This window comes from Scyliorhinus torazame, chromosome 10, assembly GCF_047496885.1.
Source record: "Scyliorhinus torazame isolate Kashiwa2021f chromosome 10, sScyTor2.1, whole genome shotgun sequence".
NCBI classification, from domain to species: Eukaryota; Metazoa; Chordata; class Chondrichthyes; order Carcharhiniformes; family Scyliorhinidae; genus Scyliorhinus; species Scyliorhinus torazame.
In genome coordinates, this window is record NC_092716.1 from 261530413 (window position 1) to 261556806 (window position 26394).

The 26394-nt window shown below is 50.1% G+C and overlaps 1 protein-coding gene across 2 annotated transcripts in view; it reads left to right on the plus strand.

The window, feature by feature from the left end:
- Window positions 1–26394, plus strand: part of ano1a (anoctamin 1, calcium activated chloride channel a) — a 235369-nt gene that overhangs the window by 101861 nt on the left and 107114 nt on the right. For both annotated transcript variants that reach the window (XM_072466740.1, XM_072466741.1), the window contains exon 10: window positions 164–324. In XM_072466740.1, the coding sequence (XP_072322841.1) occupies window positions 164–324 (161 nt within the window). The remainder of the gene's footprint in view (window positions 1–163; window positions 325–26394) is intronic.

The window sequence follows — 26394 nt, forward strand, 5'->3', positions numbered from 1 at the left end:
TGGGCGTGATGGGCACTTAATTTAGCGCAGGTAAGTGGAAATCTGACGCCCATGCCTACCAAACTTTTTAATGATTGCATTTCAGGTTTAAGCCCATCTATTTTCTGAATGAACCTAAGCAAGTTCTTTATTGTTTTTTTCCCCCTTCTGCGTCCGACAACAGTATGGAGATGTGTGACGAGCGCGCCAATATCACAATGTGCCCGTTGTGTGACAAAACGTGCAGTTACTGGAAGCTCAGCACGACCTGCGCCACAGCCCGAGCGAGTCATTTGTTTGATAATCCCGCAACCGTTTTCTACTCCATTTTTATGGCGTTATGGGGTAAGGAACCTTATCTATTCTTATCCCTTTTTAAGTTTTAAAATTAAGGCAATACAGAACGCCAGGAAGCCATTTTGATTTGCAGTCCAGCTCTTTGGCGAACTCTTTGGCGAAGTGAGACAGGCAGTAGATGAGGGTAGTGCTGTGGATGTTGTATATTTGGACTTTCACAAAGCATTTGATTCAGTGCCACATGGCAGGTTGGTTAGCAAATTAGAAATGTTTGGGATTGATGGGTCCTTATAGCATGGATTAGTATTTGGTTAAAAGATAAGAAACAGAAGGTAGGTATAGATGGCATTTCTCCGACTGGAGACCAGTTGGAAGTGGTGTTCCCAGGGCTCAGTGTTGGGACTCTTGCTGTTTCTGATTTGTATAAATCATTTGAAGATGGGGGTTGAGGGAAAAATCTCTAAATTTGTACATGATACTAAGCTAGTGGGAATTGTGAGGATGATGCGGAGTGACTTCACAGGGACGTTGACAAGTTGGCCAAATGGGCAGACACCTTGCAAATGAACTTCATAGAATCCCTGCAGTGCAGAAGGAGGCCATTCAATCCATCGAGTCTGCACCCTCCCTTGAAGAAGAGCTACCTAAGCCCACGCCTCCACCCTTTCCCTCTAACCCAGTAACCTTCCCATACCTTTTGGACATGAAGGGGCAATTTGTCATGGCCAATCCACCTAACCTGCACATCTCTGTGACTGTGGGAGGAAACCGGAGCACTCGGAGGAAACTCACACGGACACGGGGAGAACATGGGAACTCCACCCAGACAGTCACCCAAGGCGGGAATTGAACCCGGATCCCTGGTGCTGTGAGGCAGCAGTGCTAACCACTGTGCCACCGTGCCGCTGATATGTATATATATTAATGATTTGGACGACGGAACTAAATGTATTATCTCCAAATTTGCAGATGATACAAAATTGGGTGGGAGGGTGAGCTGTGAGGAGGATTCAGAGATGCTTCAGTGGGATTTGGACACTCAGTGAGACCTTAGTGTCCTCGTGCATCAGTCGCTGAAAGTAAGGACGCAGGTACAGCAGGTAGTAAATGGAATGTTGGCCTTCATAGTGAAAGGATTTGAGTTAAGGAATAAAAATATTTTACTGCAATTGTATAGGGCATTGGTGAGGCCACACCTGGAGTATTGTGGGCAATTTTGGTCTCCTTCTCTGAGGAAGGATGTTCTTGCTATGCAGGGAGAGCAGCGAAGGTTTACCAGACTGATTCCAGGGATGGCGGGACTGTCATATGAGGAGAGACTAAATCCGTTTGGATTCTATTCATTGGAGTTTAGAAGAGTGAGAGGGGATCTCCTAGAAACTTATAAAATTCTAACAGGATTAAACAGGGTAGATTCAGAAAGAATGTTCCCGATGGTGGGGGAGTCCAGGACTAGGGGTCAGAGTTTGAGGATAAGGGGTAAACCTTTTCGGACTGAGGTGAGGAGAAATGTCTTCACCCAGAGAGCGGTGAATCTGTGGAATTAACTACCCCAGAAAGTAGTTGAGGCCAAAACGTGAGATTTTAAGAAGGAATTAGATATAGCTCTTGGGGCTAAAGGGATCAAGGGATATGGGGGGGGGGGGGGGGGGGGGGGTCACGGTAACGAATGGTGGAGCAACGGAGGGTAGAATGGCCTCCTTTTATTTATTTGTTGTTTCCATATATTTAAAAGTGATGAATTTCGAGGGCTGTAAGATGGGGCTGGGGAATGGGGCTAACTGGGTAGCTCTTTTCGGGAGCCTGTACAGACATACATAGATCTTTGATGAGGTGAACATATGTACATAGATACATAGAACACACCGTGCAGAAGGAGGCCATTCGGCCCATCGAGTCTGCACCGAGCCACTTAAGCCCTCACTTCCACCCTATCCCAATAACCCTTCCTAACCTTTTTGGACACTTAAGGGCAATTTATCATGGCCAATCCACCTAACCTGCACGTCTTTGGAATGTGGGAGGAAACCGGAGCACCCGGAGAAAACCCACGCAGACACTGGGAGAATGTGCAGACTCCACAAAGCCACTCACCCAATCCAGGAATCGAACCTGGGACGCTGGCACTGTGAAGCCACAGTGTGCTACATGTGTGCTACCGTGCTGCCCATGATGGGCTGAATGGCCTCCTTGTGTGCTGTAAAATTCTGTGATTCTGGATTATCGTTGGTCTGCCATGAGGATTTAAAAACTGGTATTTGTTATATTGTATACTTGAATCTGGAATTATGCACAATATAAAAATGGTTTGGTAAATTGGAAATGGTTTTCGATGAAGATTTCTATTTTATCTGGAGTGCAATACGGCAAATGTCATTTTTCATACACATCGGAGATGGAGGCAGCTGCTGCTTTCCGCGCGCTCTGGTCTTTGATCCCTTAGCGGACGTCCTCCTTGGGCCTTGAGCTGGAGGACTCCGACCAAGCTACCAATGTCACAGGTGCCGCAGAACCCCTTGTTCTGCCCGCTGCCCTTGGGATGCGCCGGTGTCAGGAGGGGGGAATTCGGGAAAAACTGGAGACCACTGTCGTCTCCCTGGTGGTAGGCATCGGGTTGGCCTCCAGCACTTCCTCCTCCCTGATGGTGCACGTAGGGCCTTGGGGGACTCTATGGGATGAAGGGGCAGCTGGAGTGACTTCACAGGCCTCTTGTCTCCTGGCTCTGCCTCTCCATTGTCCTCGCCGTGTGTTGAAGCCTTCAGCGATGGCCCTCTGTGACTGGGCCATGCTCTGCAGCTCTACAATACCTTGGCAATGTCCACCAGCGTCTGGGACATATCCCTCGTCGACTGGGACATGATATTAAGGCCCTCACTCATGGTCACCACAGACTGAGCCATGCCTTTGGTAACGCCACTCGACGTGGATGTCGTGCTCCAGGTTTTCCACTGTACTTGCCGCAGTAGCAGTGTTGGCCTCAGTGCCACGCAATGTTGGCACCATATCCTCTGCCCAGAGCTTCTGTAGCTCCTCTAATTGGCTATGCAGCTCGAATGTACTTGACATCCCCTTCCGAATCTCACGGCTCTGGCAGATCATCTGCATCAGCTCTGGGGGAACCGTGTCCAGAGGCTCGGCATCTGACTGGGACCCAGCTGAAGCCTGGAATCCAGAACCGGCCCGACTGCTGATTCCTTCGGATGTTCCTGCCTCCATTTGATGTGCATCAGCAGCTGTGTGGTGCTCACACATTGTGCCCCAGAAGCCTGTCCACTAATGTCGCCCACAGAGGTGTGTGTCTCTGCGCTGGTAGAAGGTGGGGGCGATAGATGTGATGCTTCTCGGAGCTCTCCTCTGAGATGGACTCTTAGGTGGTGGTGGGGGGGGGGAAAACTGACTCCGGATGGCCCAACCTCATCAGATGGAGATTCTGCGAGACAATGGACATGTGGTCAGTGAGAGGGAAACGATCATTTTGTCTGACATGAACAACTCCCTTGAGACAGGTCTTCTGGGTCAAGGGGCAGTGGATCCTCACCCCTCTGGTGAAGGGCAACTTCGCTGTCGGTGACTCCTCTCCTCGTCAACCCCACGATTTCCAGTGCTTGTTCCTCATAGGGGGTGAGGACTCTGATCTCTGGTATACCGAGCCCCGGCTCGGCCCTTTCCCGCTTATAATGGCCTTTCTTCTCCTGCGGGACAAAGAGAGGGCTTTGTGAGCTGCATGCTTGATGAGTCGGGGGTCCAGCCGAGGCTGTTAAACGAGGTAGGGGAGCACATTGTAGATGCCCTTTCAGACCTTCCTTGATTCAGGAGAAGTTCTGGATTGGAACATTGCACAGTGAAAGGGGGAACTCCGGGAATAACAGACCGGTTAGCCGAACATCAGTGATGGGGAAATTGCTGGAGTCTATAATCGGGGATGGAGGTAACTGAACACCTGAATTTTGGTTGATCAGGGAGAGCCAGCATGAATTTGTAAAGGGAAGATCATGATGTCTAATCTTATTGAAGTTTGTGAAGAGGTGACTAAGGTAGTGGACAGGGGAATGTCGATGGATGTTATTTACATTGACTTCCAGAAGGCATTTGATAAAACCCCGCATTAGAGATTGTTAACTAAGGTGGAAGCTCATGGAGTTGAGGGCACATTATTGACAAAATTGGTTGAGTGGCAGGTGACAGAGTGGGAATAATAGGTAATTGGCAGGAGATGACGAGAGGTGTACCACTGGGATCTGTGTTGGGGCCTCAATCATTCACATTATTCATTAATTACTTTAATGGTGGCATAGAAAGTCATGTATCCAAATTTGCTAATGCCACATTAGGTGGCATTGTAGACAGCCCGGATAATAGCATAAAATTGCAAGGAGATATTGACAGACTAGGTGAGTGGGCAAAATTGTGGCAGATTAATTCAATGTAAGCAAGTGTGAGGTTATCCATTTTGGACCAAAAAAGGATAGAGCAGAGTACTTTGTAAATGGAAAGAATTAGGTACAGTGGGTGTCCAAAGAGACTTTGGGGGGTGGGTAAATCTGGACTACAGGGGTTGAGTTGCGATGGGAGATTACACAGATTACACGGTTTCTGCTAGAATTTAGAAGGTTAATGGGTGATCTGATCAAAGTCTTCAAGATATTAACAGGAGACAGTGTAGATAAAGATAAACTACTTCCATTGGTTGGAGACTCAAGAATGAGGGGACTTAGTCTAAAAATTGGGGCCAGACCATTCAGGAGCGATGTTGGGAAGAACTTCTTCACTCAAAGGGTGGTAGAGGTTTGGAACTCTCTCCCACACAGCAGTTGAAGCTGGAACAGTTCATTTTAAATCTGAGGTGGATAGATTTTGGTTCAGCAAAGATATGAAGGGACATGGGCCAAAGTATATGGAGTTCGGTCACAGATCAGCCATGGTCTCATTAAATGTCGGGACAGGCTCGAGGGGCTGAATGGTCTACTCCAGTTCCGATAACTGGTGGCATGCATGGCAGGGCATCGGGACATGGAAGGAGTTTGGCTGGTGGGTGCCAGGAGGTTCTGAGGAAGAAACACGAAGATGTGGGGAGGGTGCAAGATGTCAGCCAGTGAGTGTGTGTGTTTGGAGGGGGGGGGGGGGGGGGGGGGGGGGGAAGAGAGAGACTGGGGGCGGGGGGAGACTGATGCCAGGAGAGAGGTGGAACTTGCCTTTGCAACTCAGTGGATGTTGTTGATCTTCTGACATTGGGGCGGTGGTCCTCCTGGTCATAATACCTGTGCTGCCAGCCGCTGCCACTGCCTCCCAGGCCCCTCCAGGAACAGGGTTCTCCGCACCTCACTGTTGAGATGCCCGGCCAGGTTGGCATCCCCAAAGCGGGGAGTATATTTGCACACGGCCATGCTTGTGTGTTGACTGGGACTGAGTGGTGAGCGTTTAAAAGCAGCTCCCCGTGTTAGTGCCGATGAATATGCATCGCGTTCCCGCCAATGCAACCGTCAAGGACCCCCCCCCCCCCCCCGCCCAAGTGCCAAAATGACACTTCCCACACTTTTTTCAAAGAATTGCGCCCTCTATGTTTTACTTTAATGGAAATCTCATTATTCCTATCCCAGTACTGTTATTAAGCTGGCTGGTCCATAATTCCCTGAACCTGTTTTATCTGCCGCCTTAAATATTGGTCTTTTGTTCGCTGTTCAGCATCCTCCGGCACTAATCCTTTTTCAAATGAATTATTAACATTTATAACATGGTCTCTGTCCTGGATTATTTTAGAATGTCTGGATGCAGTCTGTCTAGACCAGGGATTTTATCCTTGGCATTTGATTAAATTGTAATATTTCTCCTCTTTTTTTTACTTTTTTGCTGTGCCAGGGAAAAACGACCCAGGATAGGCTGAGATGTTTTTCCCTGGAAAATAGAAAGCTTAGGGGTGATCTTATAGAGGTCTAGAAAATAATGAGGAGCATAGGTAAGGTAGATAGTCAACATCTTTTCCCAAAGGTAGTGGAGTCTAGAACTAGAGGACAAAGGTTTAAGGTGAGAGGGGAGAGATACAAGAGAGACCAGAGGGGAAGTTTTTTCTCACAGAGGGTGGTGAGTGTCTGGAACGGGCTGCCAGAGGCAGTGGTAGAGGCGGATACAATTTTGTCCTTTAACAAGCAGTTAGACAGTTCCATGGGCAGGGTGGGTCTAGAGGGATATGGGCCAAATGGGGGCAAGTGGGACTAGCTTAGTGATAGAAACAGGGCGGTATGGACAAGCTGGGCCGAAGGGCCAGTTTCCATGCTGTAAACACCTATGACTCTTTTAAATAAGGTTAATTCACCATTTCCGATTTCATTTCTAATGCTGTCATGCCCACCTGGATACTAAATGCAAGAGCAAAATAATTTAACATTTCGGCCATTTCTCTGTCTTTGCCTGTGATTTAATCCTGACTTGACTTCCCTTGTTTTATCTAAATCTCCATCTCAAGGGCCTTTCCATCCTTCCTGAAGTGCAGTGACCAGTACCAGAAGCAGCAATTTATTTGTAACCAGCACTTTATAAAGGTTCAAAATAACTTGGATTTTCTACTCCATACCTCCATGACAATTCCTCCAGGAATAAGTCTCAGCACAGTTGGCAATCGCACGTACGGACATACCAAATAGGAGCAGAAGCAGGCCATTCGGCCCCTCGAGTCTATTCCACCATTCAATAAGATCAAGGTTCATCTGTTTGTGTTTCAAGTTCATGCACCCAGGCCGGGATTTTGTACAACTGGGGCTGTTCTTGTTCAGGGGAAGCCCCGCCAAGGGAAGGTCGTATTCCAGGGAGGTCATGGAAAACCATATGGTGCTGATCCCGGGGCCTCCATTGGGGTTAGAACCAAGGGCGACCCCTAATTTTACAACAGTGCCCCCTTGTTCTGGATTCCTCCACAAGAATCCTTTCCACCTTTTCAGGATCTTACACCCTTCAATCAAGTCACCCCTCGCTCCTCTAAACTCTAGTCGAAATAAGCCCTGTTCTCTATCCTTAATAATAATAATCTTTATTGTTGTCACAAGTAGGCTTACATTAACACTGCAATGAAGTTACTGTGAAAATCCCCTAGTCGCCACATTCCGGCACCTGTTCGGGTACACCGAGGGAGAATTCAGAATGCCCAATTCACCTAACATGCACGTCTTTCAGGACTTGTGGGAGGAAACCGGAGCACCCGGAGGAAACCCACGCAGACACGGGGAGAAAGTGCAGACTCCGCACAGACAGTGACCCAAGCTGGGTTATCGAACCTGGGACACTGGAGCCGTGAAGCAACAGTGCTAACCACTGTGCTACCGTGCCGCCCAAATAAACCTGTTGGACTTTAACCTGGTGTTGCGAAACTTCTTACTGTGCCCAGTCCAATGCCGGCATCTCCACATCATGGCTTCCATTTGAAATGAAATGAAATAAATCGCTTATTGTCACAAGTAGGCTTCAAATGAAGTTACTGTGAAAAGCCCCTAGTCGCCACATTCCGGCGCCTGTTCGGGGAGGCTGGTACGGGAATTGAACCGTGCTGCTGGCCTGCCTTGGTCTGCTTTCAAAGCCAGCGATTTAGCCCTGTGCTAAACAGCCCCATTTATGTGATACACTCCTTTTTCATTTTTCCTGCTAAAGTGAGCAACTTTACATTTTCCCACATTACTTTCCCATCTGCCAGACTTTGCTCACTCAATCTATCTGCAAAGTCATGTCTTCACAACAAACTTTCCGAACTATCTTTGTACCATCTGAAAGTTTAGCTACCATGCCTTTATTCGCTGAGCTAAGTGATTGATGTAAATTGTAAAAAGTTGGCTTGGAGGGGAACTTTCAGCTGGTTGTGTTCCCCTACATTTACTGGTCTTTTCTTTCTCGGTTGTAGAGGTTTCCTTGGTTGAAGGAGCCTTGAGTTGCTGCAATGCATCCAGTGCATTATAAGTGGAAGGAATTAATTTTTAAATCGGTGGTCATAGAACATAGAACGATACAGCGCAGTACAGGATATGGTGCCAATCAAGCGGCCTGGTTTGTCCTGGGTGGTGATTATCATCGTAGAATTTACAGTGCAGAAGGAGGCCATTCGGCCCATCAAGTCTGCACCGGCTCTTGGAAAGAGCACCCTACCCAAGCCCACACCGCCTCCCTAGCCCCATAACCCAGTAACCCCACCCAACATTAAGGGCAATTTTGGACACAAGGGCAATTTGGCATGGCCAATCCACCTAACCTGCACATCTTTGGACTGTGTTGGAGCCGCTACAAACATAGCAGGCGTGGGCCATTTGATATCTCCAGCCTTCTCTGCCACTCCCTTGCCAATCGTCGATCTGTTTCATTCTGCCTTAAAAATATTCAATAACCGTGCTGCTGCCACCCCTCAATCCTCAGGGAAAGACAGTTCCACAACCCTCTGGGAGAAAACATTTCTCTTCATCCTGGCCTTAAATGGGAGACCTCTATTTTCAAACTCTGTCCCCTCACTGCAGTCTCCCTCACAGGGGGAAACATCCACCTGTCCAGTCTCCTCAGGATTTTACGGGTGCGATTCAACAAAACAATGTCCGGTTTCGGGCACGTTTTGTGAGCTGTTTCTCAGTGCCAAAAAAAGGACCCCGCTTTTCAACGGCACTTTGCTGAGTGTTTTTTTTGCCCTGTCAAGGCCACACTTCAGTCATTTCCTGCAGCGATAAGTTGAGCTCAGCTAGCCAATGCAAGAAGACTACTCGTGGATCGGGGCGTCAGTTTTAAAGGCTCACCTGATCGTTCGACCCCCCCCCCCTCGGTGTCGACACCACAGCCTCCAGAACCCCCACCCACTCACTTCCCCCAATTTACCTCTTCTGGGGTCCTCTAGCCCCCTCACCCCACCTCTTATGGTAAGGCATCCCCACGCCTGGCATGACCATGTGGGCACCTTGGCACTGCCAGCCTGGCACCATAGTGCCCCTGACATCCTGGCAGTGCCAAGGTGCCCAGGTGACAGCAGAAATGCCAGGATATCACCATGCCCTATCCCCAAATATCCAGTCTCACCAATGGCCTGGGAGACCCCTCCAGATGCCATTACCACTGGTTCAAGTCTGTGTGGGCTAGTACTAAACGGCATCACGGTGAGGTCTCCCAGGCACGGCTAGTGAATCCCGGGCCCAGGTGACTCTGGCCAGCGTATATTTAAATGAGCCGAATGGTTCATTGAATACATTGATCTGGATCTCACCCAGTGCAGGCGAAATCCAGATCGCAATGTCTCGCGAGGCTCAATTGAATCTCGCAAGGCACCGTGAGAGACCTCTCACGAGATTCCAACTGCCTCGACGCGACACCAAGTTGGGCGTGATGAGGCTGTTAAATTAAACCTTTACGCTTCAATAAGATCCTCTCTCATCCTTCTAAATCCCAACGGATGAAAGTCCAAACTGCCCAACCTTTCCTCAAAGGATAACCCCCTCATTCCAGGAATAAATCCCAAGGACTCATCCAAGCAAGTGAACCATCAAATTCATGATTAGTGCCTTGTAGATGGTGGACAGGCTTTGGGGAGTCGGAAGGTGAGTTACTCCCCTCCGAAGAGAATGCAGGAGAATATCTAACTGGGCGCAGAGAAGGGTGGGGTTGGGGGGGGGGGGGGGGGGAGGTGCAGAGATGGAGGGGGGGGGCGCAGAGATGGGGAGGCACAGATGTCCGTTCCAATGCCCATCGTGTTGAATTGCAAAGCACAATTGTTTGATGTCTAATTTGTAGCTGTCTGATTTCTGTTCTAAAAATAACGTTGTATTTTCTATGTCATGGTGCACAAATAATTCTGAGCATCCTCCAACATACAACCAACAATGTTTCACTGTCCTTGGCCTCTGAGGCTCCTCTGAGGCAGGTTACTGTTCCGGCTCCCAATTGAATGGTCTTGTCTGAAGGTTTGTAGAATTACTTCAGCATCACGGCAAAGAAAAGAAAATAAAACTCATCGCTTCCAAGGGCCAAGCACAATCTACCCTATCGGGAACGCGATAACAGCCCATTTATTCTCCTGGGAAAGACTATTTTCATGTAAATATTCCCTGATTCCCCAAGGTCAACAAAAATATTTCCAGCATATTTGGCCATCCTCTCATTGTCAGGATTCCGCCTTGGCTGACTACCCTTCACCCTGCCACACCACCCCCTCCACCCAAAAAACCCCGCAAAATCCATGCCTGAACTGTGAGGAAACTATTGTTTTCCATCATCTACGAGCAGAAGATGCTGTACATATCCATTGCATTGTGATGCTGCGATGATGAACAATCTCCTTTTTGAGATCCTGTAATTTTTTTAAAATTGGTTTTTATTGGTTTTTCATCACCATACATAGCAGGGCCCCTCCCCTTGGCCTATTGGCTGTTGGTTAAAAAAAGGTCTTGTGGAAATCCTCTTCCGACCCCAGGATGGGGAAATTCTCCAGGTCAGCCGGCCAGCTTTGGGTGGTGCTGCTGATCGCCAGTCGAGCAGGATTCTCCGGCGGGCGATTAGGGAGGCTAAGGCCCCCCCTCCCCATGGGATCTGGCTGGTCTGATACCCCAAAGACTACCAATCTCGGGCATGGCTCCACCCTCACAAACTTGGACATTGCCTCCGAGAAGGCTGTCCAGAGCCCGAGAAGCCTGGGGCATGGCCAGCCCATGTGGGTGTGGTTGGCTGGGCCTCCCTGGCACCGTTCACATTTGGCCAACTCCGAGAAGAACCTGCTCATTCGGGTTCTGGTTAGGTGCCCTCTGGTTAGGTGTGTGCTCCATGTGCCACCTTTAACTGCATGAGCCTTAGCCTTGCGCATGTGATGGTGGAGTTGACCCTGTTCAGTGCTTCATTCCAGAGTTCACCCTATTTCAATCCCAAGCCCTTCCTCCTGTTTTCCCTCATCTCATCCAATTGGGAATGTGTCTTTCCCACCCACCCCCACTAAGCAACCCGCGTCCAACATTTCTTCGAATGAGTGTCCCGGTGTCAAATATTGTTGTTTCCCTGGGGTGGAAGCTTTTGACTTGTATGTATCATAGCTCATTCCTCATGGTCAGTTTGAGCCTCGCCGTCAATCTACTGTCCGTGATAGAAGTCACTAACTTTTTTTTTTAAAGGTGGTGTCCATTTTGGCTGGCAGGAACCTGCGATTATTGCCGATGGTGGCCATGGTGGACATCTCGATCAGACCGAAGTGTTGGTCCCATGTCCTGAGCGTGGCTATTACCACTGGGCTTGTTGAGTGCTTGGCTGATGGGGATGGGAGAGCTGCCATGGCAAGGGTCCAGAGGGACGTCCCAATGCAGAAGCTCTCTGTTTCACCCCCTCACAACCCCCACAACACAAAAGCCATGATCATTTTGATTACTGTGTTGAAGAAGGCCTTGGGGATGGCACAGTGGTTTGCACTGCTGCCTCACTGCTCCAGGGACCCAGGTTCAATTCCAGCCTCGGGTGACTGTGTGGAGTTTGTACATTCTCCCGTGTGTGCGTGAGTTTCCTCCGGGTACTCCGGTTTCCTCCCACACTCCAAAGATGTGCAGGTTAGGCCATGCTAAATTGTCCCTTAGTGTCCATAATGTTAGATGCGGTTATGGAAATAGGTTGGAGGCATGGGCTTAAGAAGGGTGCACTTTCTAAGGGCCGGTGCAGACTCGATGGGCTGAATGGCCTCCTTCTGCACTGTAAATTCTATGATGATTCTATGTTGATCGTTATGAAAGTGGTACCTAGACAGTACATTTATCCTGACTGCCTGCAACCCTGCACCCCCCCCCCCCCTTTCCAAATCCTCTGCAGGTCCTTCTTTACTTCCTCCACCAGGTTGGTCAGATTGTGGATCCGCGTCCAGTCATGGGCAATTTGGATCCCAGGTAGCGGAATTTGTTTTGGGCTCGTTTGAACGGCAGCCCCCCCAGCTCTGCCCCTGTCCCTTGCGGGATCACTGGGAATATTTCACTTTTGTATCCCAAGAAGGCTCCAAACTCTCAGTAGCACCATGATCCCGTCCATGCTGCTTTGTGGGTCTGCGACGTAGAGGAGCAGATCGTCTGCAGAGAGCGAGACTCTGCTCTCTGTCTCCCCAAGGGTCCCCTTCCAGTTTTTCGCCGCTCTGAGTGCGATAGCTCGTGGCTCGATTGCCAGGGCGAATAGCAGTGGGAGTAGCGGCCATCCCTATCTTGTGTCTTTGTGCAGAAGTATTTAGAGCTGGTGGTCCTAGTCCGTATGCTCGCCATGGGAGCGCTGTGCAGGAGTTTCACGCGTGATGTGAACCCTGCTCCGAGCCTGAACCACTCCAATCCTCTGAGGTACTTTCACTTGACTCTGTCGAAGGCTTTTCTGCGTCCAGGGAGGCGATGAGCTCTGGTGCTCTTTCCCTGGGTGGGGTTATTATCAGGTGTCTGATGTTCTACATTAGCTGTCTGTCTTCTGCCACCACCTCTGGTAGGCAGTTCTCCAGTGTCCTGGCTAGGATTTGGCCAGTATTTGCATTGAGCAGTGAGATAGGTCTGTAGGACTCGCATTCTGTAGGTCCTTGTCTTACTTGGGCATCAGCAAGATTGAGGCTTGTGCTAACGTGGGCAGCAAGGTGCCCCTCATCAGTGAGTCTGTGAGCATCTCCCACAGGTGCAGGACCCGTGCTATCGCAGAGCTTTTATAGAAGTCCCGTCTGGTCCCGCCGCTTTCCCCGCCTGCATGGAATTGATGCTCTCCATGACTTCCAGTTATAATGGTGCTTCCGACCCCCATTTCCAATTCTCCCCCATGACTGGCATGTCCAGTCCATCGAGGAACTGCCTCATCCTCCAGTCCCCCTCGAGGGGGCTGGGAGGCGCACGGCCCCCAGTAGAAGGCCTCAAAAGCATTGTTGACCTCTCCCAGCGGCTCTGCTACCAGTCTGCCGTTGTCCCTAATCTGTGCTATTTCCCTCGTGGCTGCCTGCTTTCTCAGCTGGTGAGCCAGTAAGCGGCTAACTTTGTATCTGTGTTCGTAGAAGGTCCCCCGTGTCTGATTGATTGATTGATATTTATTGTCACGTGTACTGAAGTACAGTGAAAGTATTTTTCTGTGGCTGATGGAATGTACACAGTACATAAATAGAAGACAAAAGAATAATCGACAATGTACATTGACAAATGGTACATCAACAAATAGTGATTGGTTACAGTGCAGGACGAGGGCTAAACAAAGCAAATACATGAGCAAGAGCAGCATAGGGCATCATGAATAGTGTTCTTACAGGGAACAGATCAGTCTGAGGGAGAGTCGTTGAGGAGTCCAGTAGCTGTGGGGAAGAAGCTGTTTCTATGTCTGGATGTGCGGGTCTTCAGACTTCTGTACCTTCTACCGGATGGAAGGGTCTGGAAGAGGGCAAAGCCTGGATGGGAGGGGTCTCTGACAATGCTGTCGGCCTTCCTGAGGCAGCGGGAGGTGTAGACAGAATCAATGTGGGGGTGGCAAGCTTGTGTGATCCTTTGTGCTGGGTGCACCACACTCTGCAGTTTCTAGCGATCTTGTGCCGAGCAGTTGCCATGCCGGGTGTCTGGCAGAGTAGGTGCACGGTTTTCCCTGTGGAGAGCAGTTCAAAGTCCATTTTTAGCTTCTCTCTCCGCCACAAGCTCGACGGTTGGGACCACGGAGTATCGTCCGTCTATCTCCAGTATGGAGTCGACGGCCATTGCCTAGCCATCCTCTCTTCCCTATCTCTGTGCTTTATAGACAATAATCTTACCCCTGATCACCGCCTGCAGCACCTCCCTGAATGTGGGGGCTGAGATTTTCCCATTCTGGTTAGTGGTAGTATACCTGTCTATGGCTTGTGATACTTTCACGCAAAAAGCCGTGTCGGCAAGGAGGGCCACATCCAACCTCCATGAGGGGCGTTGAGCACAGCCCGTCTCCAACATCGCACCCATTTAGTGTGGAGTGAGTTCGGAGATTACGATCGCAGAGTATTCCGCTCTCACTGTCCCTGGAAGCACTTTTCTCCACGGAGGTCTGTGTGCATTCACATTATGTACTTGGGAGGAGAAGGAGAACTCCTTCACTGGGTGTGTGAACCTCCAGGGGTGCACTGCCCCCATCTGCTCCATAAACTTGCTGAGTTCTTTCACCATGTTAGAGGCCGTCCCTGTTTTGGGGATTGGTCAGTATGTCTGTGGCTCCTGTACACAGTTAAAGCACCCCCTCCACCCCATGATAAGTGGGTGTGTATCAATGTCGGGGATTTATGCCATGGTCTTCCTTATGAACTCCTTGTCATCCCAATTGGGAGTGTACTTGTTAATCAGGACCACTGGTGCCCCTTCCAGGGTAACCCCGACCACGACGTGCCATCCCCCCGGTCTGTACCCAACCTCGGCACTGTAAACACCGTCCTCTTACTGAGCAGTATAGCTCTCCCCCGGCTCTCATCCATTGGCAGGAATGGTAGGTCTGTCCCACCCAGCCCTTCCTTAACCGCAGTCGATTAATTTCCCTCGGGTGTGTCTCTTGGAGGAAGACTATGTCGGCTTTCAGAGTTTTCAGGTGGGTGAAAACCTTCAGGAGACTGTCCCGATGGGGTTTTTTTGTTTCTCCCGCACCCCCTCCCCCACTCCTGTGGAACCAACCATACTTACCTTGTGGGTGTGTCCCTGCATCCCAGGGTTTTCCTTTGTGAGGGGCCCATGCAAAGTGGCTGCTTGTGGTGGCATCTTGTTCCCTGTTGCCACTTGTGGCCTGCTATAGCCAGTCTACAGCCCCCCGCCCCCCCATCCCTTTGTTCCCCCTGTGGTTCAGCACCTTCCCACTGCCCCCTCCTCCGCCATTACTGTGCCTATCCCCTGCGAGTGATGTCTACCCCCCTCCATGTCACCGCCCCCCCTCCCCATCACTTGTACATCCTGGCACTAGCTTTCCTGCTAGTGTGGTGCCTGTCCTCCCAGGGTCGATCTGAGCTTTGCCTTCGCCCGCTGTTTTTGTTTTCCTTTCCTTTCCCCTCTTCCCCTTCCTCCCATTTTCCCTCATTTCTGTGCCTTAGTTTTCAGCTTCAGAACGAGGCAGTGCAGTCCACGCAAACTGTCTCTCAGGGTAACCGCTTCACCTCTCTTTCTGCTGCTGACTTCCCGGCACGTTCTGCACGAGCTATAAGATGGTGTCCCTTGCCCTGGAAAGTTACCCATAGCTTGGCTGGGTAGAGAATCCCAAATGTCACCCGCTTGGAACAGGGCTGCCTTCGCTCTGTTAACTCGGCCCAGCACTTGGCCAGGTCTGCCCAGTGTCCTGGTAGATTCGGATCTGGTGTCCCCCAGTTGCAGTTTCTTGTCTGTCTGGCCCATCGCAGGATTTTTTTCCTGATCTTGGTACGGGTGCATATTCACAATTATTGCCTTTGGCTGTTCCCGGGCCCTGGGTTTCAGCCGGAGCGACCTGTGGACCCTGTCTATCTCTGGTGGGTGGGGCACTGTCCCCTCCCACCAAATTTCCCAGCATCTGGGCCACACAGTCCGTGGGGTTTCTGCCTTGGGTTCCCTCTGGCAGTCCCACTATTTTGAGGTTCTGATGCCTCGACCAGTTTGCTTGATCTTCCACTTTCCCCTTCAGGTTCCCCTGGGCTGCCACTAACCTCAGTATTTCTGGCTCTAGGGCGACAATCTGGTCACTCTGGCCCGTGGAGGCCTCTTCCAGCTCCCTGATTATGCTCCTCTGGACCTCACGTCGCCTCTCCACTATGTCAAGGGCCACCCGCATGGCGGCCGGCGCTTCCGTGACTGCCACATTGATCGCTGCCTGGATTCGAGTCTGATGTCCTCTTTGAGCTCCTTTCGCTCTTCTGGAGAGGAACGTCTTCCATCCGCTCTCCAGCGAGGGGGAGTTCTGTGCACGGCTTGTTGGCCCCTCTCTTTCAGGTCCTTCTTCGCTTCGTGGCCCCGCCGTCTCGCTCGCCGGGCTCCTGTTGCCTCTCGTTTCCTTGCGGCCTCTGGTGCAGCTGTTGCCAGGGTGATGAGGGAATGCTTTTTTTCTCCGTTCTGGGTGGCTACTTTTGGCTGGAAGTGCCTTAATTCGATTTCCTAGGAGGAGAGCCACCTTCAGCACATCCCCGTCACCAGAGGTCCCGGGATCCTGTCATTATGAAGCTTCGAGTACTATGAGGTCTTGATCCATTAGATTTTAGAAAAGAGTGACATTCCCTTATTGGAAAGGGGAGAACAAAAGCTTTGCTCACATTCTTTGGCAAATTAACACAAAGGCATGTAATGTAATGTTGAAAATGGTGTGAAGTTAAACGTTCCTTGTTTTATTTTTGCACTAGTTCTACATAATTGTGACTAAACAAATGGGATCATGGGCGATATTCTCCGACCCCACCCCCCGCCGGGTCGGAGAATCGGCGGGGTCTGGCATGAATCCCACCCCCGCCGGTTGCCGAATTCTCCGGCACCGGATATTCGGTGGGGGCGGGAATCGGGCTGCGCCGGTTGGCGGGCCCCCCCACCCGGCGATTCTACGGCCCGGAGGCCGAAGTCCCGCTGCTGGAATGCCTGTCCCGCTGGCGTGGATTAAACCACTTCTCTTACCGGCGGGACAAGGCGGCGCGGGCGGGCTCCGGGGTCCTGGGGGGGGCGCGGGGCGATCTGGCCCCGGGGGGTGCCCCCACGGTGGCCTGGCCCGCGATCGGGGCCCACCGATCCGCGGGCGGGCCTGTGCCGTGGGGGCACTCTTTTCCTTCCGCCTTCGCCGTGGTCTCCATCATGGCGGAGGCGGAAGAGGACCCCCTCCACTGCGCATGCGCGGGGATGCCGTGAGCGGCCGCTAACGCTCCCGCGCATGCGCCGCCCGGCAATGTCAGTTTCGCGCCAGCTGGCGGGGCACCAAAGGCCTTTCCCGCCAGCTGGCGGGGTGGAAATCAGTCCAGCGCGGGCCTAGCCCCTCAAGGTTAGGGCTCGGCCCCTCCAGATGCGGAGGATTCCGCACCTTTGGGGCGGCGCGATGCCGGACTGATTTGCGCAGTTTTTGGCGCCTGTCGGCGGACATTGCGCCGATTACGGAGAATCTCGCCCCATTTGTTTGGAAAGTGAATTCATAAGAAATAAATTTAATTTTATATACTGCCTTGCGAGACCCCGAGGTCAATCAAGAACTTTTGTTAAATTTGAAGTGTAGTTAGTATTGTAAAGATAGAAAACAAAAATAGTTTTAAGACTGGGGAAAAAAAACAATAGAATAGAATTCTAAGTTTTTTTTTCTTAAAATAGAAACCATTTTTGTTTTCTATCATTACAGCAAAACACATTGATGTTTTTATGTATGCTAAACCACAGTGTAATATTTTTACAACTCGTCTGCCTTAATGGAACACTTAGTTCAAATACGAGGGGTGAGAATTTGAGATTAAAACGTGTTCTTGTTCCATCTCATTTGATCCAGTTTGCGACTGCATCAAGATATCATGACTGAAATAATGAAGGAAGTTGCCAACACTATTAGATTAAGCATTGACTGCAATTGCTGCATAATAACCAATAATATTACTGCGTACTAGAGGAATAGAGATCCCATCTCCCCTGCCCTATCAGAAGCCCATAAAACAATACGGCTGTTGGCTCCCCAGAACCAACCTGGATAAAAATCTTCCATTTTATGCAAATATTGACTAATGGGTAAGCGACTACTCATGTGTGGCTAATTAAGAGAACAAATCAGGCTAATTACATTAAATTAGTAATGAAAATTAGTCAGACAGTCATTGAGCATAATGTAATCTTCACACACACCAGGTGTGTATGCGCATTTTATTTTGATTGTTTTGTGTGTTTGTTGGTAAAATAATAAGACTAGAAGCAGAATGATTTTTTTTATTTTTTGTTTCCTTGGTTACTGAATAGATGGGAGATGTTAAATAAATGTATGTGTTTTATTTCTTTTGCTAGCAATATTGCAAAGCAATGGTCATCACCAGAACCACTGCTGTTGCTAGCCCGACGATTTCTATTGGACAACACCTGTCCGGCTTTATTTATCCCTTCAGGAAGAAGTGATTTTACTGATGTCCAATCTGCAAGGTTGAAATAACTGGAGAACCTGAGCTCATGCTCAAAAACAAGGTCACCCATTCAACGCGATTACATCAAGCTATAACGTCCTCTATCATGCCTTTGCAGCAATTCCCAGCCAGTGAGTGTGACAGTGGATATCCATATATACAAGAAGACCGGCCCAATGATTGTGTGCTAGATCAGGCATTTTCAAAGTGGGGTTGCGACCCGCGGGTGGGTTGCAGGTGGGCGTCGGGGGTGGGATGGGGGGGGGGGGGTACGGAGCCGTCCATTGCTGCGTTCCCGACCGTGTGAATTCACACATAGCGGCCGGCTTTTAACAATGCCGGCTGCAAGCGACTTTGAAAATGACCGCCGCGACCATGTATAAAATGCCGGGCAATTCGCATGCGTGCCCGCTCATCGGTGCTCATGTGTGGCACCCAGCGAGAAGCACCACCTCCTCCTGATGTCAGCACGCTGACGCAGGAGTTCAATGTAATCTTCCTGCCTGAAGCAAGGCAGATAGCAGGTCACGCCCCCCGAGCAGCAACGTCATGTGCTTTGGGCGCGATTACGATTCCTCCATTTTGTCAGCCGCAAACACCTAAACCTGCTGGAGAGAGTGGCTCAGGAGAGTCCACACCAGGACAAAGCAGTGCTGGTGTGAGCTGTTCAGGAGAGTCCACACCAGGACAAAGCAGTGCTGGTGTGAGCTGTTCAGGAGGGTCCACACCAGGAGGAAGCAGTGCTGGTGTGAGCTGTTCAGGAGAGTCCACACCAGGACAAAGCAGTGCTGGTGTGAGCTGTTCAGGAGGGTCCACACCAGGACAAAGCAGTGCTGGTGTGAGCTGTTCAGGAGGGTCCACACCAGGACAAAGCAGTGCTGGTGTGAGCTGTTCAGGAGAGTCCACACCAGGACAAAGCAGTGCTGGTGTGAGCTGTTCAGGAGGGTCCACACCAGGACAAAGCAGTGTTGGTGTGAGCTGTTCAGGAGAGTCCACAACAGGACAAAGCAGTGTTGGTGTGAGCTGTTCAGGAGAGTCCACAACAGGACAAAGCAGTGTTGGTGTGAGCTGTTCAGGAGAGTCCACAACAGGACAAAGCAGTGGTGGTGTGAGCTGTTCAGGAGAGTCCACACCAGGACAAAGCAGTGTTGGTGTGAGCTGTTCAGGAGAGTCCACAACAGGACAAAGCAGTGTTGGTGTGAGCTGTTCAGGAGAGTCCACACCCGGACGAAGCAGTGCTGGTGTGAGCTGTTCAGGAGAGTCCACACCAGGACGAAGCAGTGCTGGTGTGAGCTGTTCAGGAGGGTCCACACCAGGACAAAGCAGTGCTGGTGTGAGCTCCAGGGCCTCTGGTGAACAGCCCATTAAGAAGAAGCTGAAATCTGGCACAAAACAGTATAAAGATTTTTTTTAAGGTATGGATTTATTAATTGTGCCCATGTCGGCCAACGTGGGTCCTGAAGGTTGTCCGGTTGGTAAAAATAGGTCCCCGGATAAAAAGTTTGAAAAACACTTGTGCTCGAGTACAGAAGGAGGGCATGTACACGGTTAGTCCCAGTCCCCCAGGCTCTCTCCCTCTTCTCTTTAACTATTTCACTGCAAGTGTTTTCTCTCTTCCTATTGAAAGTTACAAATAGATCTTCCTCCATCACCCTAAAAGATCACGATTCTAGATCATAAGTCTGGTTTTTTCAAATTTCCTCACGTACCCGCTGGTTCTTTTTTCAATCGAATAGTTTCTCCTTATTTACTCTCTCTGACTGTTTGTGATTCATGTTATACTTGCTGGAATAATATTAATGCTAAACCAGGAGAGAATAAGGAACATGGAAATTGAAAATTCGGAAGGTGGTTTTTGAGCCCACGTTAGCCGTCCGTGGGGAGGGGAAATCCAGAGGAAATCGGGAAACTCTCCAGATTCTCTCCAGATTCTCTCCAGAGAGATGACGGGCGCGATTCTCCACTCCCACGCCGGTTGGGAGAATCGACTGCGCCGCCAAAATTTCCGGGGACGCCGTTCCAACGCCCTCCCGCGATTCTCCCAAGCGGCGGGAACGGCCCGGTCGAGTTTCGCAGGCCGAAGAATCGCCGGAGACACCGAAAATGGCGATTCTCCGGCACCCCCTGCTATCCTGAGGCCCGGATGGGCCGAGCGGCCAGGCCAAAACGACGGGTTCCCCCCGGCGCCCTCCACACCTGGTCGCTGCAGTCGTGGGCGGTGCGTGAACGCTGGGGGGGCGGCCTGTGGGGGGCGAGGGGGGATCCTGCACCGGGCTTCACCTGCAATGTGGGGTGGCCCGCGATCGGTGCCCACCGATCGTCGGGCCGTCCTCTCTGAAGGAGGACCTCCTTCCTTCTGCGGCCCCGCAAGATCCGTCCGCCATCTTCTTGCGGGGCGCATTTGGACAGGACGGCAACCACGCGTGCGCGGATGACGTCCGTTATGCGGCGTCGGCCACGTCATCTATGCGGCGCCGCCTTTACGCGGGTGACCAGGCCTGGCGCAGGTAGATGACGCGGCCCCGATACTGGCCCATTGTCAGGGCCTGAATCGGTCGGGGTCGGGACCGCTTCGCGCCGTCGTGAACCTCGACGGCGTTCACGACGGCGTGGCCACTTCGGCGTGGGAGTGGAGAATCCCGCCCACTTTTCCCAATTTTCAGCACCTCTCTCCAATGATGTCACCAGATTCACTCCTGCAAAGGTCCTGAACCTCATTTTAATGTTTATGAATCGATCCCTACCGCATGGTTTTCCCCCCCCCCTCAAATATTCAAACTGGTTGACATCAGGTTTTGAAAAACTAGATTCAGTTAAGCTCATCTCTTTCCTCTTTATTTGCCCGCACCTTCCTGGGCGTGCAAAGGTCAGTGAAGTACCTTGGGGGGGGGGGGGGGGGGTCAGGATTGAAGGCACTAGCGACGGCGCTGCTCCCGATGGCCCCGGGGAAATACTCTGGGAGTATAACTATGTTGAGAATTTGGAGGCAGTTTCGACAACACTTTGGGTTGGGGGCAGGGTCAACGGAAATGCCAATTCGGGGGAACCACAGATTTGAGCCAGGGAAGTGGGATGGAAATTTTCAGAAATGGGAGGAGACGGGGATTAAGACACTAAAAGATTTGTTTCTTGGCGGTCGGTTTGCAGGATTGAAGGAGCTGGGAGCGAAGTTTGGGCTGGAGCAGGGGGAAATATTTAGATACATGCAGGTTTGAGACTTTGCCAGAAAGGAGATACAGAGTTTCCCAGTGGAGCCGGCCTCCACATTGCTGGAGGAGGTGCTGACGACAGGGGGACTGGAGAAGGGGGTAGTGTCGGCGGTTTATGGGGTTATTTGGGAGGAGGAGAAGGCACCGCTGGAAGGGATCAAGCAAAGTGGGAGGAAGAGTTGGGAGTGGGTATGGAGGAGGGGTTCTGGTGTGAGGTGCTCCGGAGGGTGAATGCCTCCACCTAGTGTGAGAGGTTGGAGCTGATACAGCTGAAGGTGGTGTATAGAGCACACCTCACGAGGGCGAGGATGAGCCGGCTCTTTGAGGGGGTAGGAGATGTGTGTGAACGCTGCGGGGGGGGCCCCCCGCAAATCACGTTGTGGTAGTACCAGGTATTGCGGTACCTAAGAGGCTGATGACCATTGGTTAGACCCAGGAGTCTACCATTGGCTGTATTACGTAGCTCCGCCCTGACAGGCGGAGTATAAGAGATGGTGCCGTCCCAGCAGCCTTCACTTTCTGTACCGAAGCTGCTGGGGAACAAGTTCTAGTAGATTAAAGCCTTCAGTTATGAAATCACTTCGTCTTGAGTGTAATTGATCGCGCATCACACATTATATATATTTTGGTCCTGTCCAAAGTTGGAGGGTTTCTGGAAGGAAGTTTTTAGGGTAGTCTCTAAAGTGGTGCCGTGAAACTGGACCCGGAACCTCAGGAGGCCATATCCGGGGTGTCGGACCAGCCGGGCGCGGGAACATATGTTGTAGCCTTCACCTCGTTGATCGCCCGAAGGCGAATCTGTTGGGATGGGGATCAACACTTCCACCCTGTCCCCTGGCATGGCGGGGAGACCTGCTGGAATTCTTAACTCTTGAGAAGGTCAAATTTGAGCTGAGGCGAAGGATGGAGGGGTTCTACAATTCATGGGCGTTATTCTTATGCACTTTCGAGAGTTGGATCACATCGACCGTTAGGGGGGAGGGGTTGGGAAGGTTGGTGGGAGGGGGGCGGTGTGTGTTATTGGAGACTATGGGTGATTCTTGATTGATTTTTGTCATTTATTTATGTTAACATGCAGGCTAATGTTTGGGGCTTGGTGTGAGGATGGATTGTTATTGATATGGGGATTGACATTACATTCGTTGCTGATTATTGTTTATTGTTGGTGGGTGTAAACTTGGGAGAAAATGTGAAAAAAGAGGAGAATCAAAAAAAATGTTTTTAAAGATGGCGCCTAGATCTCTGGAGTTCGACTTGGTGGCCCTCGAGCCCCGGCAGAATGATTGGTGTAAACTTCGCCCATTGACTCTTTGTTTACTGAGGTTCAAGACCGGGAGTGAAAACCGGGCTGTCCAGCAGGAGAGCTACACCCCAGGGTTCAGTCACAGCCCGAAAACCGGGCTGTCCAGCAGGAGAGCTACACCCCAGGGTTCAGTCACAGCCCGAAAACCGGGCTGTCCAGCAGGAGAGCTACACCCCAGGGTTCAGTCACAGCCCGAAAACCGGGCTGTCCAGCAGGAGAGCTACACCCCAGGATTCAGTCACAGCCTCTAACACTATGAAACAAATATGGCATTGCAGCTGTGACTTTTGACCTCAATAGTGTTACGGTAAGATTGGGGAATATTTGGCTTTGTCTTGCAGGATGTTGACCTTACAATATATTTGCAGATGATCCAGAACCTGGGAGCATTGAAAACTGTGCAGAGGCCAGTGTCAAACCTCAAAAGGACACCGACCAGTTGGTAGAATGGGTGTGTAGGTGGCAGATCAAGTTCCATATGGAGAAATATAAAGTGATAAGTTTTGATAGGAAGAACATGGGGAGCCAGCATGAAATAGAGAGGCTCCAGAACAGGGGTTGCAGGAATAGCGGGAACTGGGTATACATGACCTTGGGTAGGGTGCTCTTTCCAAGAGTCGGTGCAGACTCGATGGGCCGAATGGCCTCCTTCTGCACTGTAAATTCTATGATAATCTATGATATATTCATAAGATATTGAAGGGCCAGGACGATTGAGAGAGCAGTAAATGTTTAAAAATATAGTGCCTTAGACTTAATTAATCGGGGGATAGAGTACAAGAGCGAGAAGATTATGCTGAACTCCTATAAGCCACTAGTTAAACCTCAGCTGGAATATGTGCAGCACAGTGGTTAGCACTGTTGCTTCACTGTGCCAGGGTCCCCGGTTCGATTCCCCGCTGGGTCACTGTCTGTGTGGAGTCTGCACGTTCTCCCCATGTCTGCGTGGGTTTCCTCCGGGTGCTCAGGTTTCCTCCCACAAGTCCCGAAAGGCGTGCTTGTTAGGTGAATTGGACATTCTGAATCCTCCCTCTGTGTACCCGAACAGTCGCCGGAGTGTGGCGACTAGGGGATTTTCACAGTAACTTCATTGCAGTGTTAATGTAAGCCTACTTGTGACAATAATAGTAGCAAGGATGCGAAGGCACTGACGAGAGTGCGGAGTTTACGGGAATGAGCAGCTTCAGTCATGAAGATAGATTGGAGAGGTTGGGACTGTTTTCCTTGGAGAGAAGGCAGAGAGGAGATCGGATTGAGATATTCAAAATCCTGAGGGGGCTGGACAGAGTAGACGCGGCGAAACTGTTGCCACTCATTAAAGGATAAAGAATGACAGGCACAGATTTGAAGTAATTGACAAAAGAAGCAAAAACGATATGAGGGAGCTTTTTCACACTGTGGGGTCAGGTCTGAAGTCCACTGCTTGAGAATGTGGTGGGGGCAGTTTGAAGCGAGGCATTCGAGATTGAATTAGATAATCGTTTGAAAAGAAGCAATCTAAAGGGTTACAGGGGGCGGGCACAAGAATGTCATTGTCTGAGTTGCTCATTCGGAGAACTGGTGCAGATGGGCCGAATGGCCTTTTTGTCCTGCCAAGGTTCTGAATCTTTATTATTTAAGTCTGTCTGGTCCAGGGAGCAAATGTCCTTTAGTGCTTGTTGGTCACTAGGAGAGCAGCCACGAGGGGAAAAACATGCGCGTTTCTAATTTTTTGTTATTTCCGGTAGCGCTCGTCTATCCAATGGCTTGTTGAATTCACTGCACTTTGCATTTTTGCATAACTTGCTTTGATTTCCCGCATTCCACAAGATCTGTTTTGACACTTCTACTTCTGGGTTAAGTAGGTTCAGTTTAATATGGCAAGAAATATAACATAAATATGTTTAATTTTGATGTGCAGAAATGTGAAAAATAATTTCCAAAGAATTTTACTGAATTGACTTCCTTTCTTTGAAGCGAGGGCCCATTCCATTCATCTAACGACCCAAGATTGTATCGATCGCCATTCACATCTAACGTCCAGACGGAAATGAAAGTACATCTCATTTCTTTGAGACGCACAAGAAATTAGTATTTCTGGACAGGAGACGTTTTCTGGCATATGTGGACCCAAATGGTCAGGACTGAGCCACCGCACAGTTGGTGATGTGGTTAGCACTGCTGCCTCACCCTGCCGAGGACCCAGGTACAATCCTGGTGGAGTTTGCACTTTCTGCCCCTGTCTGTGTTGGTCTCATCCCAGGTTAAATGTATTGCTCATGCTAAAATTGCCCTTTGTGTCCAAAGATGTACCAGCCTCCCCGAACAGGCGCCGGAATGTGGTGACTAGGGGCTTTTCACAGTAACATAATTTGAAGCCTACTTCTGACAAGCGATTTTCATTTCATTTTCATTTCATTTTCAAGATGTGTAGGTTGGGTGGGGTGACAGGGATAGGGCCGGCGGACTAGGTGGGCTGTTCTTCCTGAGGGTTGATGCAGACTCGATGGGCTGAATGGCCTCCTTCTTCTGCACTGACTGAATTCTATGATTCTAACCGATAGATGTGCAGGGTAGGTGATTGGCCACGTTAAATTGCCCCTTAATTGGAAAAAATTCTTCAAAACGGATGATCCAGCAACATTTCTGTTGCAAGTAAATGATACCAAATGAAAATAAAATGGGGCCGTTGTGCATTCAACCCAGATGCTCCAGCAGAAAAATATTTTGCGCAGACATTCTTGTTGTTCTTGTTTTGCTTGTCTAGGCTAGCCTTTTTATTACTCTATGGAATCCTTCCCTGCTCCCTTGTGCACTTGTCCAACTATTTGGCATATGTTTCAGAACATCTGTGTCCAAACATTTGTTGAAAGATGTTGAGCGATCTTGCTCCTTCTCTCGGTGGAGAGTGGCTGATACCTGTTCGGGCTGTAGTTTGCTGTGGGATTCCCATTTTTAAAAAAAAGCTTTTCCCTTTAGATAATGTACCTCGAGGAGCTTTGCTAATTGGGGGAAACCATTGTGACTTGTGCATATCCTGTGAATGACTTACTCCATCTCATGCTAAATTATCTGAGAGAGATATCTCCAGAAAGCAATTAATTGAGGCAACGTTAAAGTGAAATACTGCACTTGTCAGAAATTATCCCCTTTTCTCTTCCCATTCTGAAAATGAAATGAAAATCGCTTATTGTCACAATTAGGCTTCGATGAAGTTACTGTGGAAAAACCCCTAGTCGCCACATTCCGGCGCCTGTTCTGGGAGGCTGTTACGGGAATTGAACCGTGCTGCTGGCCTGCCTTGGTCTGCTTTCAAAGCCAGCGATTTAGCCCTGTGCTAAACAACCCCTTATTTTCCACCTCCTAATTCTTCCTGTTCCAATGGTTCCCTCTCTCACAAATGCCTCCCATGTGAATAAGTGACCCAGTGATCTCGATGCTCTCCAAGTGAATCAGATGCTGCTTCTGGAGAGCGGTTCCTACTGAATGTGAAATATAATTCCTTGTCCTCAGCAGAAAGATATTTGACCCAATTCTCTCTGCAGTTGTCTGAACATTTTTTTGAACACGAATCGTAGAATTTACAGTGCAGAAGGAGGCCATTCGGCCCG